This window comes from Cavia porcellus, unplaced genomic scaffold (assembly GCF_034190915.1).
Source record: "Cavia porcellus strain 051 isolate PalLab524CR breed Dunkin Hartley unplaced genomic scaffold, mCavPor4.1 scaffold_31, whole genome shotgun sequence".
In the NCBI taxonomy this organism is placed as follows: domain Eukaryota; kingdom Metazoa; phylum Chordata; class Mammalia; order Rodentia; family Caviidae; genus Cavia; species Cavia porcellus.
The window spans coordinates 31,889,739-31,907,470 of NW_026947514.1; the positions used below are offsets into that span (position 1 = coordinate 31,889,739).

The following is a 17,732-nucleotide window of genomic DNA, read 5'->3' on the forward strand; positions in this document are numbered from 1 at the left end:
GAACACACACAAGGTCAACTGTCAGACAACTCAGTTGTCACTGTTTTCAACAGTTCACTGACTTCTCAGCCTCTTCAAGTAACCTGGAAATGTCAAAAATATTGTAATACCAGGATCTGCATTACAGATTGTAATTACAGATCTGTTGTGTTTTAAACATGTGGAAGGAAATGGGAGTAACCGTACGTAGGAGTTCTTCAAACACACAAAAAAGCCATTTTATAATATTTTATTATCAATGACAAACAGTTGCCTGTCTGTCCTGTAACTGTTGAGTGGGTAGGAGGACACCCTTAACTCTAACAAGAAAAACTCAAATTAAGCCTTTATATACAAGCAAACTTAGAGCTCTTTTAGGTGTCCAAAGCTATTAATTAGTTTAATTGAAGCATTAAACTAATTCTTAACATATTTGAATAATCAAGAACTAAAATGTTCAAAATTTTTTCTAGTACAAAAAAATTAAATTTGCTTTAGTTATAAAAGAGCTCTGTCAATGTACACAAACTATATACTTCAGACATTCACAAAAATGTGAGCAGAAGGCTTATCAAAAGACATTTAATACAATTAGTTTTCAACAACCCCTTGGTGGTCCACATCTACAAAGATATCCAGCCCAACCCAACCCCCTCCAAACCCCACCCCACAGAAAAGCACATACTTACCAGAATTTTTAGCAAGTATGGTTTGGGAATTTGTTTTTGTGTTTTAAAAAAGGCCCCTAGGGCAAGTTATTTACAGTTTAATTGCCACTGTCAGCTGATCTGGACCTGGACCTGGACCTGGACCTGGACCGGGACCTCTGGCGATCCACAGATGCTGGAGACTTAGATCTACTTGAAGAACCACGTTTCTGGCTCTTCTCAGGCACAGGAGACCTACTACCAGAACGGGACTTGCTCCGGCTCCGGCTTCGGCTCCTCGACCGGCTGTAAGACTTGCGACTACGGGAACGAGATCGGCTACGAGACCTAGAGGAACTCCTGGTCCGTGATCGAGACCTGCTTCTTGACCTACTACAAAGAACATGAATAAAGGAAAACAAAAGGGGGGAAAAAAAGTCAGCCTATATGACAGGTCATGTAAGTCCATTAAATAAAACTTTTGACTTCAAAATATATAGCATACCTGTGCCTTTTGCTGCCTTCAATTAATTTTATTTTTCTCCCATTTATTTCCTTTCCAGAAAGTTTTTCAATAGCATTCTTTAAGTCACCATAAGAGGCAAACTCAACCACCCTAAAATAAAAACAGTCATTTTAAAAGCACATAAATCCCATGATCTCACACACTGTATATAGCAGGCTCAATTAGAAAGCTGGTGCTCTGTTTTTGTTATTGCTATTTTAAATCTTATTTCCAGTGAAAAATATAACTCAGCAAGATTCTGACACAGCTGAAATTTTGAGCCACACAACTCCTCACTAAGGGACTTCTATGCAGCACTGTCTGATTTTAACAGAACACCTGGGCCTCTACCCTCTAAGTACCAGCAGTACCAACAATCATTTGACAAGAAAACCAATCTGTAGACACTGTGCCAAATGTTGTAGGGAAGCAAAACAGTCCTTGCTGAAGAACCACTGTAGTCAATCATCTTGAAATGTTACTGCTCAGAAATGTTTGCAATAAATCTTTTAGGCTATTGTCTCAAAAGTTTTTCGCCACTTCCAATACACTCACCCTTCATTTAATTTAGGTCGATGTGCATCCGCAAAGGTTACTTCCCCAGCTTGTCTCATGAAATCTTTGAGATCCTTAACACAAGACAATTGTTTCAAGCAGGGAAGAGGAAAAAGTGACACACAAACAATCACATGGTATAAAAACAAGACTACTGAAAGAGAAGTTGTTAGATAAAGTACAAACATGGCATATACCACACTTGTATTCTATCAGAAATCAAAATTATGTCAGGGCACGAAATAAGCAAATAGCATATTGCTTTTAAGCAAAATGCTAGAGGAAATAGAGACTTTTAACATTAAAGTAGTATTAGTCTATACTGAGCTCAGTACAAAGAAAAAAAACAAACAAACAAAAAACAAAACAAAAAGAAACAGTACATATTTTTAAAGTAAGGACTAAAGTAGAAGTTTTATATTTAAAAAACAGAACATTTACAAGACACCAGTTATTTTGTGCCCCAGATGTCATTAAAAAATTTTACATTACCTTTATTAATATTTCCCTAGGCTAGTCAAGCAGCAAACCATTAATCGGTCGGAGAAACCTTCATGACAAATGCCCGACTGGCTCTTCGCCACCCACTTGATGGATACTACCCAATCGTGGAAGCCTTTATCGCACAGCCCTCCCTATTAGCAGACTACTGGCGATGCAGACATGTTCTACTCTTGTGCAGTTACCAAGGAACACTTTACTGCGATCAGGATTCCAACGACCAACTAATTTCGTATCTTTTCAACTCTTTCGACCAGGACCTCTTATTCGGAAGCGTTACAGAAGACAGCTCTCAACTTAGGGATCAGATCACGTTATCAAGGCTCTGGGATCGCTGCAACCCGGCACTTCAAGAAAGTGCACCGATTACGTCTAGACCGGCAAACACAGATCTAGAGGTGGCCAATTGATCACTGTAGGAGCTGACTGGCAAAGTCAACCAGGCCCAACCAAGAGTGACCAAGACAACGATTAGGATAACCCACAGGCACTCCTCGTCATAAGGCCAACGACACAGATAGGCTGGCAAATAAAGGGTTCAATATTTGGTTAAAATTGATTTTAAAGAACATGAAAAAATATCCTCAAAACATTTACATTTGATCACTAATATTAACATTTGAAACATCCCCCAGTTACATTTAATTAAAATTTAAAATTATAATTCAATTAAATTCATTAATTTAATTAAATATAAACTACATTTAATAAAATATATTAATAAAACATTAATTGCCCATTAAAAAATTTTAAAGCCACATTTAAATAACTCAAAACTATTTTCAACAAACCTGCCAGCTGACTCTGGAGGATAAATTCTCAACTATAAGTCGATTTTCTGTTCTGACAGGTGGAGCATTTCTGAGGAAGAAAATGAGTATTCACAATGGAAAAAACGCAGTGTTATGTGCAGTGACATGTGCATTTGTGTTCAACTGTGGACAAGTTCAGGTAATCAGGGTATTAGTCATTCAAATGACCTCCACCAACAGTTCCTATGTTAACTCGGTACCACTAATTACGTATTAGAAACAGCACTGTATCATAAACTAAAGTATCAGGATCATTTACTGCAAATGGTTCCTGAACCTTAAACAGTCACTGCAGTAACAATTGCTCAAAGCAGCCGTTCATCTGCTACATACCGTCTATCATTTCGAGGTCTGCGACTACTAAAACGATCAGAGTAGCGTCCTCTACCTCTTCCTCCTCGAGACCGAGCCCTAGCATGTTCAATAGTAACCCTGTAGAAAAGAAAAATCTCTATTACGTACATAAGCTCTATACAACGATGTACTGTACTTGATCCAGCTGACCTACTCTATTTTTAGGGGTAATTATAAAATTAAGTGTCTCACCTTTCACTACAAAGTTCTTTTCCATCAAGTTCATATACAGCATCATCTGCATCCCTCGGATCCTCAAATTCCTAAAACAGAGCTTAAGATGCTTACTGGGGCTTCAAGCATGCTTTTTCACAACACAGTAGGTACACTAAAAACCTGAGACAAGATGGGAAGAGCAGTATCTTAACATCAAGATACAGATATACCTAATCAAAGGGTGATGGGGAATGGATTCCAGCTGGCTTTAAGTTAATCTTTAAAATTCAGGCTCAAGGCTCCATAATCTTTTCTGAAAACCAAACTTAAAACCAGGACTCAATACCAAAATTAGTGCTTATCAACAGCTTTCCACACTAACAGACAATTCATCCAGTTCTAAATACTTACCACAAAACCAAACCCCCTTTTCAGATCAATATCCCTGATCCGTCCATAACCCTTGAAGAATCTTTCGACGTCTTTCTCCCTCGCCGCTGGATTTAATCTCCCGATGAACACTCGACAGCCACTCATGGCCTCCGGCTAGTGTGTGCCCTGTTAGAAATATACAGTTGACAATACCAATGAATGGTACATTATGTCTAGCGATCAAATACATAGATGGTATAAAAATATTTACCTAATAATGCTATATATATGACTATAAACAATGGCTCTTAATAGACAGATGGCATAAAAACATTTACTCAATAATGTTATATATATGACGACAAACAATGGCTCTTAATCAACTCAAACACAATTAAAACTCGGCTCCCAACACGTTACCCTACCATACAGCCTGCATCAACCGCAACGCCCACTGCCACCTCTCCAACTGCGCAGCCGCACTCTCCCCCACTCGCCCCACCCCCATGACTCCCGCGACCCCTCCCATCTGCCGCAGTTCCGAAAAGCCGAGAAGCGCGGGTGGAGCAGGGCCCGCCCTCTGTGACAGTAACCAATGGCGGAAAGCCAAGACCGCGTCACCGCTCGCTGGGAGGGTCACTGGAGTCGGAGGCGGGATCACGCGAGGCCCCATCGCGCCTGCGCACTCGGCAGCAGGCGGGGCCACTAGAGCCACAAAATGGCGACTGCGGAGTCAGCGGCGGTGCAGAAGCGCTTGTGCCTTACTCCCTGCTCACTCCCCTTTCCTCCGCCCAGCCGGGCCAGAGGCCCCGTGCACGCCCGGGGGGCGCCCTAACGGCAGCCCGAGCAAAGCCAGAGCGCGCCCGGCCCACTACAGGAAGGGCCGACCAATGACAAGCCTGGCAAGTTAGAGCGGGCGAGCCCTCTATAAAAACACCGTGACCGCCCTTCCACCTACACCCCTCAAGCAATACCAAAAACGAGACGTGCCCCAGCGCCCACCTCGATCAACTGCGCTCATTAGACGCCGTCCTCCGCAAAGAGAGCAGCCCCCACCGCTCGCGACCTGAGCGGCCATGAAGAAGCCTCGATCCGAGGAGCCTTGCCCTCAAAGTGAGCCACTCACCTACCGGACAGGATCTTTGGCGGCTGAGACCCAGAAAGGTCCGTAGTCTGCGACAAAGCCGTCTACCTCCCCGCAGACCAGAACACAACTCGTCTACGTCTTTCCAAAACTGACGCACTTAGTGGCTCCGGCTGTCCACAAAATGGAAGGCGCGTCTCTGCGTCACTTCCGGGGCCGCCCCTAGGGCTTGGCTGGTCCTCCCCGTTGGATTCAGGGCGGAAGTGGGGCTTCCTTTCCTTGACCCAGAGAACGAACCTCACCGCGGTGGGTGGGGCTGTGGGCGGGGCTGTAGGAACAACGCCCACAGGGAAGTTTTCTGTGCCTGGGTGATTTAGTTGGGTTCGTCGTCATCTCTGAAATAAAATTAGGCTGACCAGCAGCCCTTTTTATATCTAGTTTTTCCTAGATATTCCAAGAGTCACAGCCTCCTCCTCTGTCTCTTGTTGCGTGCAATTTAGGGGTGCCCCTGGAGGCCCAAGTGAATTCCCTGAAATGAGCTCTTGGCGTGCAGTTTTCTTGCAGCACTGGAGTTGAACGCGGATTTTGCCACCCTGGGCCTGAACTGGCTGCAAGGTGTCAAGCTGGTTGTTGTTTTTGCTTTTCAAACTTAAGGTAGTATTTGATTAGTCCTCCCGGCTTAAATTTCAGTAATGTGATGCATGGACATCTGTAATTCTTCAAAAGCAAAGACTTGGGCTTTCATGGTGTAATAATACACGTACACACACACCCCCACACACACATCTCTTTAATTCCAGTATTTACCCTGTTAAATTTGGTTGGCCTAGAAATTTGGGTATAAAGAGAATGATGCTGAAAACTTTCTTTCATGCTTCTAGGTGAAGCCCAAAGCAGACCATTTTTGAAAAGTACACAGAATCTAGGATTGCAAACTTGCAACTAGAGTTACAGAGAGATAAATAAAATAGTTCAGGAAAGAGAAGAGCAACTAGTCCTTCCTCTGACCTCAAGGCCTTTATGAACTTGGACTGTATGCGATGAGCTAGTCCAATTAGCAGTGATATGTGCAAATAAAAAAAGCCTCAGTACACAGCAAAACTGTAGTTAGTTATCTATGATGGGAAAAGGATGGATTTGAAGTTGTTAGGGACCACCAAAGAGACAAACATTGAGTTAAGGGACAGTATGCTATTGCCCCTTGTATCGCGGCACTTTACCTCTTCGGCAGAGTGGATATGAGACTGAAAAACCACAAAAGCAAAATTCTTATGCAAAATAAGAAAATTTATTACCAAGAAAAAAAGCTAAATAAGCCTTATAACTTCTGTCACTTTTAGCAGAATTAAAAATCACTAATTTTAGAGATCACACAGCTGGGTAATACAGTGTTAGTTTCCCAGCAGCTTTACTGTAAATAACACCTCTGAAGTTTGGTTTAATAACTGCCTAGGTTACTTTACACAAGCATAAAGGATGCACTTGTAGAATCACTGCCTCTTCAGATATAAGCCTGATAGAGGATAGATGACTAAAATGGAATAAAACTTGGCATCTCTGTTGCCGAACTATGTCTGTCCCCTTAATTCTTGGGTCAGAGCCTATCCAGGTCTGCATATAGGGATGTTGTTCATCCAAGAATATAATACAGGGTTAAGTCGTCTTATTGAGCATCAGAGCTATTATGTGTTTTTCTTTCTCTCTCCAGTCTTTCTGCCCCCACCCTCTGCTCCTCACAGCTGCAACCTGAGCACCTAACATCCTTCAACCCTAAGCTTGAAGCCCCAACCAAACTACAAGGTGGAAACGTTTGCACAAGATGATAACCCCAAGTACAAGAGTAACTCAACGGTTCCAAAAACAAGTTAACCATGACACCTGGTGATCCAGTCTCATGAGAGAAAGACATCTTTTAAAACTGTGCCCTTGGCTGGTAGACACTTGACTGGCCTTTTAGCCCACCCTCAGCAGATCCAGAAAAGTTTGCTGCTTTCTTTGTTGTACAAACAGCCTGGTCTTCCATTTATTTATTATTTATCTGGCTCCCTTCAGCTGAAATGTCCCCCAAAGTCTTGAGCATGCGTGTGCTTGCAGTATTTGACTTAGTCAAAGATCCGATATAGTGTCATTTAAAATAAGACCTATGCTGGGGATATAGCTCAGCAGCATAAGCACTTGCCTGGCAAGTGTGAGGTCGTGAGTTCAATCCCCGGCATTGCAAAAAAATAAAAAATAAAATAAAATAAGACCTATATTGTTAAATTGAGAAAAAAAAACTTATCTTTCGCTGTTGATCTTATAAACCTTGGCATCTTATCATATGCAAATCAGTATGCAAAATTCCAAATCAGTTCTTATTTAATTACACATGCATTATTTCTATGTAATTTCAAAACATAGGTTGGTCTTCCAAATACTTTCTACATGTTGTGTTGATGGTGGAAGCAAATGCTTCTGATTTCATTCACTTCAAGTTACTTTCGCTACAATAAGAGAAAGTAACCTGGGAAAGGTTTCCTGGGGGTGAGAGACAAGAAACATGGTACTGTATCCTGTGAAAAAAGTTGGTGCCTTCAGTCCTGGGTGTTGTGACTTTCTTCAGGATTAATTATTTTCTAAACCCCTTTTCCTTGATTTATTAGCTATTAAAAAGTTTGTGAATTACACAAAAGTAGTATTTCATTATTATTACTGTAAATACTAAAAGCATTTTAAAATACTCGTCTTCTGAAATGTTAGTCTTTTCCATGACAATTATCTAATTTCCGTTATCCCTACCAGACTGTTTCTTACCAATTTCTTCAATAAAGCCAGTCAAATTCCATAAGCAGAATTATTTCCTCATTATATGGTCCTACAATATTCTGTTTACATCCCTATAATTCCTTCATCATGGACTTATATTAAAGGTATGTTATTCATCATTCCAGAAACACCTAGTGCAAAATTCAATATTTATGGACCTAGATTTACATGATCATTTTTTCCAGATCATTTTCTTCCTATATTAATATTTCAACAAAATAGCTTGGCATCTTTTTCCTAAGACAACCAAGTGAATAAGTCCTCACTAAAGGAAAAAAAATTTTTTAAATCCAATATTAAAATAAACACAAAATTGATTATCCATTCTGCAGGGAACTCAATATGACCCGTATGTTTCATTCACCCACTCCTAATTTCTTCTGACTCAAGCCAGCAAATTACAATCTTTATGCCTAATCTAGCTGCTTACTTCTTACATGGCCTGAGAATCCTTTCAAATTTTAAATGTTTGGGAGAAGAGGAATCAAAATAAGAATAATATTTAGGATAGGAGAGGAGAAGTAAAAAGAATTAATACATATTATGAACTTGTATCAACTCCCCACAATGAATGTAATCATGTATTGCAAACAGGTACCAAAAAAATTAAAAATTTAAGCATAACATTTGGTGATGCGTGACAATTTTTGAAATTGAAAGTTCAACATTCACAAATAAAGTTTGCTTGGAATATAGGCTTTCCTGTTATTTACTTAATGGTCTACATCTGTGGTTTCCTTACCAGCACAGGGCTGAGTCACTGCAATACAGACTATGTGGCCCACAAAGCCTAAAATATTTATGAGCTGGCACTTTGCAAAATACATTTGCCAGTCTCCTGAACATTCCAGATTTTAAACTGCCCTATAAATGCTCACCTGTTTGTCAGATAATAAAATTGAAACAAGGAAATAAGATTTGATTGTTATTTTTAAATAAAAATTATTTGATTCCAGTTATAACAAGAGATATATGTTCATTATAGTAAAAATATTCAACAGCAAAAGTAATTGAAAAAAGAGAAAATACAATTCTATCTCACCAAATCAACCTCTGATTATATTTTGCTGTATTTTCTTCCCATCTCTTCTTCGTACATGTTTTTCCAGTTCAAAAGTAACATCATTTTGTAAAAATACAAATATGACATTTTAGAAAAAAATATCCCTAAACTGGGCATGTTATGTGTATTCATTATCCCAGTTCTTAGACGGTTAAAAGATAGGAGCATTGCAGGTCCAAGGCTAGCCTGAGAAAATTAAGATAAATTTTAAAAGAACAGGGAAATAGTTCAATACTATAGAGATTCAATCCCTATTATTGATGGGGGATAAATCATCCCTATTCCCAACCCATTAGAAATAACTACTTAGAATTTTCCTTTACTGTGTTTCCAGAAGCATAATTGTATCTTCAAGACATAAATCATCCTTGGATATATAACTTGGTATGTAAGATTTTTCACAAGAACTATGTGTATTTATCATGTCTGTTTGTTTTAACATATTTATAGTATCTATAAATAAGTATAGTATTCATAAGTATAGCATCTATTCACATATATGCTGTTTTTGCACTTCACATGACTGGAGGAATAATTCATCCAGCTATTCTGTTTTTCTGAAAATGTCCTAAATATCACCAGATGCTTAAACATGCCTATCCAGAAATCCCAAAGTAAGAAAAAATCATCTCTTTGATTCTAGTTTATGATGCTAAAGATTTTCCAAAAGAATAAGAATGTTTTCATAATCTCTCGTAGAAATTTATGGGTTTTCAGAATGCTCACTTTTTGACACAGATTCATACCTACACACTTTTCTTTCTGTTATTACATACTGATTTCTTTTTGTTATTGTTAATTAAAGTCTTGCAAGACATCTAAAATACCTGTAAGCCCACTATCATGCAACACATAAGGATGTTCCATTTCAGTCAATGATGGGCCACACCAATAACGATAGTCCCATAAGCTTAGAATTCAGCTGAAAATTTCTATTGCCTAGTGAGGTAGTAGCCAGTGTAATGTCACAGCACAACACGTTACTCATGTGTTTGTGTGACATTATTGTAAACACACCTGCTGCACTGGCAGTCATATGAAAGGACAGCACATACAATTATGCACAGTATGTAATACTTGATAATGATGATGATGATGAACAGTTGTTATGGTTTATGCATTTATTATATTATACTTTTATCTTTGTCTTAGAGTGTACTTATTTTTTAAAAAAAACTGTACAATAAAATCATATCCCACGTTCCAGCAGCAGCAGCCTCATAGGGCTGGTGTTCCTCCTAGATTCGTGTAAGTACATCTGACGTCCCCACAGAGATGAAACTACCTGACAATGCATTTCTCAGACCATGTTCCCATCATTAACTGAACATGCCCGTGCTTTCATTTGAGCATTAGAGTGGTGCTTCTCGATAGTAACAGTACATTAAAATTATCTGTGCCGTGCTTATTACATCCTGCTGCCTCACTCACACTAGAAGAAATTCTGATTCAAATAGTCTGGGCGGATTCTTAAACTTGGTCAGAGGAGCAAACCACTGACCTAGTTCTAAGAACTCAATCCTTGGTTCTGCCTAAAATCTGGCTTCATCTCTTCTCTGCACTCAGGTTTGACAGGAAACTTGCTTGGGACCATTTTAACATTGCTAAAAAGAGGAAACAGAGGCTTCAAAGGCCTATTGATCTTTCCTGACCAAGCCATTCCAAGCTGTGGCACATGATGCCCTTCTGCACACTGGAGTGGCCCTGGGAATCCCAGAGCAGGAACAAATCCTCCCAGATTTGCATGTTCCCAACAACCAAAGCCAGAGAAGATTGTGATGAAACAGACATTAATACAAATGGAGCAACTCTTCATAGGAATTGAAATAGAGCAGCATCTGTGAAGAAACGGGTAAAAAAGGTTAACATTAAGGATCCCGAAAATATTTTCTTTTCTTTTTTTTTTAATTTGAGGAGAAAAAGAAAAAAACAGAAAAAGGGTACAAGTAATACAAAATTTAAAAAATAAATAGTAAGAAATCACTACTTAATAGATTACATATTTTCATCTTAGAAATAGTTGTTCAAGTTACAAGATTGAAGCATATAAAGTGGACTTTCAAACAGTGAGAGTGCAAACAGTTTTGTTCAATGGTCCAAAAAAAAAAAAACTCAGTAATATAGTTTATCTATCTTATACACTTAAATATATATGCAGTTATAACCTTTAGAGCACTTTCTTTTCTTTTCTTTTGTACAATGACAATTACACATTTTGGGTTTTATTACTCCCACAGTTCTTATTACTTTTTTTTGAAGAGAGTAAAACCAAATGCGACGTATCAGAACAGAGTCAGTCAAATCAAAAGGATGGACATAATAGATAATGTAAAAACAAAATATAAGGTGATCAACAATGGTTACCATACTGCCTCTTGCTATTTTAAGAAGAATTGTCAGTTATAATAAAATTGAACAAAACAGTAAAGAATAAACCCAAAGCATTGGAGACATTACAGGACTTTAAAAGAAGATAATAGTCAACCAGAATGGGCATCATAATGAATCTTATTGTCTTCACAGTTGTTGTCTATACTTTCGAACTTGGTACTATCAAGCAAAGCAGAATAGGGGAAAATCAGTCAAAACAAGATGGTGAGGGCAATACAGGATTTCAAGTTAAGTTAATAGGAAATCAAAGTAGGTTACTATAATGTATTCTGCTATTATTTATTTTTCCCTTAATTAAAAAGATATAAAGAAAAAAGTAAATAATTTTTTTTAAAAAGGGAGGGTTGAGATAAAAGAGGGCATAACAACAGAACAGCGCAGGTCAAAACATAACCATTTAAGCAAAATAGTGTTTCACCACAAGATATCCTGACATAAAAATAGTTACCATAGTGTCTCTTTCCTTGAAATCTTTGAATATAACTTCATATACTGTAGCATCAAACATATCAAGACAATATAAAACCATTCAAGAGAATGACATTATTACAGGGTATTTAGAACCAATTAACAGAAAATGAACAATGGTTTCTGTATAATCTCCTTGTCTATAAAAGTTTTTGCTTATATTATCACATATAATAAAATCCAATAAGATACAACCTGTTAAGACCGATGGAGACAGAAGAATACAAGTTTGATGGGACTTCAAAACAAAATGATACTAAATCAGCACTAGCTATTATGGTGTCTTGTTTTCTCCAAAATAGCTGTTCCTACCATCCAATCTTCTCTGCCTCATTTCTGTTGAGCTCTTTTTCTGTCATTTGTTGTCAATTTGTCTTCTTCATTTCACTTTCTGCTCCATTCATTGTGGCCTCTCTGCCAGTTTCTGGAATCTTGGTATTTTCCTTTTTTACAATATCCTGCAGTATTCTCTGTAAAGTTGGATTGGTGGTTGCAAATTCCCCAAGTTCCTCTTTATCCTGGAAACACCTTGTTTTTCCATCAATTTCTAGGGACAGTTGTGCAGGATATTTCAATCTTGGCTGGAGATTATTATCTTTCAAAGCTTGACTTATTTCCCCCCACGCTCTTTGTAATTTGATGGTTTGTGCCGAGAAGTCTGCTGTATTTCTGATGGGTGTTCCTTTGTAAGTGATCTGTTTCTTGTCTCTGATGGCTTTTAATATTCTGTTCTTATATTTGGATTTCTGGAATTTTGATTATTATATGCCTGGGTGTAGCTCTGTTTGGGTTGTAGGTGTCTGGGGTCCTGTATGCCTCGTACATCTGAGTATCTTTACTATTTGCTAAATTAGGGAAATTCTTTTGGATTATTTCTGTGAATAGCTTTTGTAGTCCATTTGTTTGTGTCCCTACTTCTTCTTTTATGTTCTTAATTCTTAAGTTATAGATCCTCTTATCATCTTCTAGCCTTTGTATTGTTGCTGTTTGTTTTTTTGTTGTTTTTTTTTAAAGAAGGTTTTCATTTCATGCTCCCACATTACAAATCTGTCCTCCAGTTTAGATAATCTATCCTTAGTTTCTTTCAAGCTGTTATGCCAGTTTTCCATAGAGTTTTTGGTTTCCTGGTAATCTCTTTGAACCTGCTTCACGTATTCTATGTTTTCCCTATTTTCTCCATCAAACAATTCTCCCCTTTTTTTCTGTTCTTCCATTCCCCCATCTGTTTTTTCTTGGGTGGTGTTTAGCATTTCTCTAACTGTTCTACTTATATCTTGCTTCAGGTTGTTAATAACTTCATTCCTGAACTCATCTATGAGGCTCTAGAGATAGCACTTTATGTCTATTGGTGCCGTGTCTGATATTGCATGTTTCTCAGGATTGGGGGCTGAGGACCTTTTCTTGTTGCTCCCTCTTCCCATATTTTTTGTTCCTTTTATACAAGCCAATATAGGAGGCCCAGTTTCTTTCTTTGTCAGTTACAGTTTGTTTGAATTGTGCCAGCTAGGTGTTCCCACCCACTGCAGTGTACTAGGGAGACACAGACCTGGGCAGCCTATGCTGGGCCCGCCCCTCCAGGTCAACCTACCGAAGGCTTCACTGCTAGGCACTGGGACCTGGGTTGGGTTAGCCTACTGGGTCTTAGCGGCGTCACGCAGGCCAGGCACTCCCCACCAATCCTGCTTGAGAGGGGAATATGTGACTGAAGTCACTACAACAACCTGTTCCGGCTAGTCTGCCCAGTCCCAATATGTCCTTTGCTGAAGCCTCCTACTCTAATGGAAGGGTCCCTGATCCGCTCACTCACCGAAGGTCGATGCAGGCCTCCCTGCTAGCCCCACTCTCAACTCCATTCACTGCTTCCCACTCTCAGAGCTTTTGCGCCTCTCTCCTTCCCATGCCGATTGGGACGCAGCACCAGCTACAGGAAATTCAAATCGCAGCTTCCAGTGATGCAGGGTCCAGCTTCCGTGCTGAGACCTTATCTGTTCCTGTTATATCACCGGGATTGCGTTTCCAGTTGGTTTCTCTTAGTTTAGTTCATTCCTGGGTTGGCAAAGTATATCTCCCCTTGCTTAGGATTTCTCGCCTAGCACCATTCCTGGATTTTAAGTACAGTTTCTCAGAGAGCCTCCGAAGTTGCTGCTATCTATCTGCCATGTTCTCCCGGAAGTCCCAGAAAATATTTTCTTAGCAGAGATAGAAAATAATTCCTATTTATTCAGAACTCATTGAAAAACATAGAAATTCTTTATAGCACATTTGTCACTGAATTCTGAATTAGTGTTTATCAGTTGCTACTATGTATTAATATCCAGTTTTAATTCTTGCTTTAGCTTCTCCTGTTCCACTTTTATGTTTACGCCTGTGTCAGGCAGCTTTCTGTTGCTGTGACAAAATACCCAGGATAAGTCAACTCAAAAGAGGAAAGGTTTGCTTTTTGATTCATGGTTTCAGAGATTTTAGTCCATGATCATTTGGTCCCATTGCTTTGGGCTAGTGGCAGAGAGCATGTGACAGAAGAGGTCTATTCACCTTGTGGCAGTCAGGAGAGAGGGGGGACCAGGGTACCAATATCCCCTTCAATATCCCCTAGTGACCTAACATCCTTCCTCTAAAATGTCCCACACCCCCAGTAGCACCACAAGCTGCCAACCAAGCTTTTAGTACCTTACAGGGATACTTAAGAAATAACGCATAACATTCTCAAAACTCATGATTCTATGTTTTTTTTTTTTTTGTCTTTTTGAGTTAGGATCTTGCTATGCATTTCAGGCTGGCCTTCAACTCACTTTGTAGCCCAGGCTGGGGTCAAACTCCTAGCAATCCCCTGCCTCAGACTCCCAAGTTCTGGGATTACAGGCATGTGTCTTCCTGCCCAGCTCAACTCAACATTCTTTAAAAGAATCACCACTTATTCCAGATGTAGAGAGCCAGTGCCATTTCCCCCCAGACCCAGGAATCTTCAATTCACAAAGATTCCTGCGTATTTAACTGACAAAAATTAATCCAACCTGCATGGGCCAGCTCACTTTTTTCTAAGGACACAAGTGAAGTCATGACACATAGCCACTGCTGGACATCATCAGTCACACCGCCCACGCCTGGTGCAGTGTGGAAGGGAACCACGCAGGCTGTGAGACCCAGGAGGTGGGGATAACTGGGGCTGTCTTAGAAGCTGGTTGGCACAGCGCTCCTACTTCACGTAGGAAAATGGAAGTAATCCAGCTGCAGTCGCCTCTCTCTCTCTCTCCCCTGCTCCATCTTCAAGCATCTATTCTCCTACCTACCTCCTCCTGCTCATCTGTCTCATCTGTCTCAGCAAGAAGGAATTCAAGGTCTTCCGAAGTTTGGGTTCTTGAGGCACCAAATTCCAAGCCCTGCTCCAGCCAAGATTTTCTCTTATCTAGCTTCACTCCCACAGTCTTTGACTTTCAAATATGCTTAGTTTCCATTTTAAAACTTAAATAAGAGAACTTCCCATTTAACCTACCTCACTTTCCAATGCTGTCTCTTCTTTCTTCACAGAGAGTTGGTTGGCCTTTCCACTTCTAGGTGCCGCCTTCTAAGCCCCATTCTCAGCCACACTCCTTCCAGTGCAGTATCAGCCTAATTTCAACCCAGGAGCATCATTACAGCCCTGGTCCTATTTCATATGCATCCCTGACACATTACTGGCATAGTGCTCAGGGCTTTGGATGTGTCAGCTCTTGTACAACTCTCAACGTCAGTTAATAGTCTCTTTTAAAAAAATATTGAAACCAAAGGTCAAAGTCACACAGCTGATAAATGATGAAACTTTGAATTGAAACTGGGATATCTTTATCAACTCTATGATTCTAAAAGATTTTCTTCCCATTATGAGGGAGTCAAGCAAATCGAATATCAAAAACCTTATAACATTTTTTAAGTGAGGAGAGAACATTTCACATCCCTGGTGAGGTAAGTATACATTTTTGTCTTTGTGTTACAGAAGTGGAACCTGTAATATATAAATGAGTTCAGTATAAGCCACTACCAGTAAGGACCTAAGTATCCAGGCTGTGTTAGAAATGATACTCACAAGCCAAATCATAGCAGGGAAGCAACTGGACCTTTAGCGAAAAGCTCAGGAACTGAGATCAGGTGTGTGTTGGAATTTCAGGTCCAAGGCTTATTACTTTAAGCTCTAAAAACTGAAATAGTCCTTAGGACATCATAGTGACTCTGACACTTTCTTTCAGGAGCAAATCCATGAATTTATGTATGTTGCTATGCCTTTGTAAGTTTACACAGGTTAAAAAAATAAGTTAATAACAGGACTTCATTCATAGATAGGGTTGTTATGAGGATTGAGTGAGATAATGCATGCTGTGTCCAGAGTCCAGCACACTCATCACATCCTAATTATAACCATTAACATGGGCAGCCCTGTCTCTCTAGTCAGAAAGGACCAAAGTCATAGTAGAGATCAACCTTCTGTAACAAACTAATAGACAGTAGTTTAAAGAGCATGTAAAGTTTCTTCTCATGCCCCAGACCTTCTGTATGTAAAATATAAAGGACTTAAACACTCCAAAGCCCTAACCATGCCATGGATTTATTTCAAAGGGAGGGAAGAGGGGGGGAAGAGAAGAGAGTGGGGGACATAGGAGAGGAGAGAGAGGAAAGGAGAGGAAGAGGAGAGGAGAGGAGAGGAGAGGAGAGGAGAAAGGAAGATGGACCAGAGAAGAGAACTGAATGAGAGCCGTAGCTACCCATAGAACTGTGCTTTTATTTCTCACAGTTCTGGAAGCCAGAAGTTCAAGAACAAGGGACAAGCATCTCCTGAGGATTGCTTTCTGTTTCCAAATTGCTTCTCCCACCCACCACAGCCATCCCGGTGCTTGCCTGTCCTCCAAACCTCCTGCACCCCACAAGCTGTCAGGAACTAAGAACTTACTAATTACTAGGCTGTCTTTTGTGAGGTCAAGAGGGGAAGCCTCTCAAACATTATCTCCTAAAACTGATAAGAAAGCCATCATAGAGATCTGCCAAACTTCCCCATCCTGAAATTACTCCTTCCCTGATATGAGTGTTAAGGTCAAGGCATGCAGAACCAGGCCAGTGGAGAGCACTTCCCAACTGGTGCGTGTGATAAGTCAGAGCAGCCACAAACGGCACAAGATTAGGCCAGAAGAAATGGCTTACTCTTGCGCCAAGATTATGGAAAAGAATGGGAATCTCTACCATGTGTCTCTCTCTGGCCACTGTACCCTAAATAAACAGTTTGCTATTTTAAGAGCTCTGCTATTGGGTATTAATGCAAATGGCCCCTGGATTGGGCTAAGGAGAACAAGACTAAGGTATCCCAATGGTGAAATAATTAGGCCATGCTATTGAGATCTGTAGAGACCTAGTTGAATTCACAGTGAAATGCCTTTAAGAACTCAGAGCTGCAGAAACTTGGAGCCTGACAGAAAGCCAGTGGCTTGGTCATTTGTGCTTCTCTAATAGAATGCCATACATTGAGTAATTTATAAAGAGCAGAAAATTATTTCTCACAGTTCTGGAAGCTGAAAGCCCAAGATCAAGGGGCAAGCATCTGGCAAGGACTGCTTTCTGTCTCCAACAGAAAGAACACTGAACACTGCATCTTCTGGAGGGAAGGAATGTTATGGCCTCACATGGCAGAAGAGCAGAAAGCCCTTTTACAATCAGCTTCTCCACTCAGGAGTACAGAGCTCTCCTGACCTAACCACCCTCCAAAGGGCCCCACCTCCCAACACTGCTGAATTGAGGATTCAGTTTCCGATGTATGCATTTTGACAGACACATTCAGATCATAACAGCTAAGGCCATCATTAGCATATTAAACTGGTACAGTTTCTGGATCTCAGTCTGCGGCATCCAAGTTATCTTAATCAAACCAGGTAGGATCCTATCTCATGATTTCCAGGTCAAGTTTCATGAGCTCCCAGCTGCAGTTCCTCTTCAGAATGGCAGCATACGTAGTATAAATAGTTAAGTGTTGCTCAAAACGAGGAGGTAGGGGAGGAGGTGGATGTGAAGGTGGAGGTGG

General features: G+C 40.1%; 1 protein-coding gene across 5 annotated transcripts; it reads right to left on the reverse strand.

Annotated features, from left to right (window-relative positions):
* Positions 1-213: 213 nt before the first annotated feature.
* On the reverse strand, positions 214-5,215 carry Srsf5 (serine and arginine rich splicing factor 5). Of its 5 annotated transcripts, none has more exons than XM_005004789.4 (8): positions 5,012-5,215; positions 3,921-4,067; positions 3,546-3,616; positions 3,333-3,431; positions 2,979-3,048; positions 1,687-1,760; positions 1,132-1,242; positions 214-1,019 (listed from the first exon to the last, which is right to left on the reverse strand). In XM_005004789.4, exons 2-8 carry the CDS (start codon positions 4,044-4,046, stop codon positions 746-748), a joined length of 825 nt encoding a protein of 274 aa, XP_005004846.2. In that variant the 5' UTR covers positions 4,047-4,067; positions 5,012-5,215; the 3' UTR covers positions 214-745. The 5 variants fall into 5 exon arrangements, 4 of the variants coding, with proteins under 4 accessions (XP_005004846.2, XP_023421870.2, XP_003472431.3 ...); XM_023566102.2 differs by having other exon boundaries at positions 214-1,016; positions 5,008-5,213; XM_003472383.5 differs by having other exon boundaries at positions 5,008-5,213.
* Positions 5,216-17,732: the final 12,517 nt, after the last annotated feature.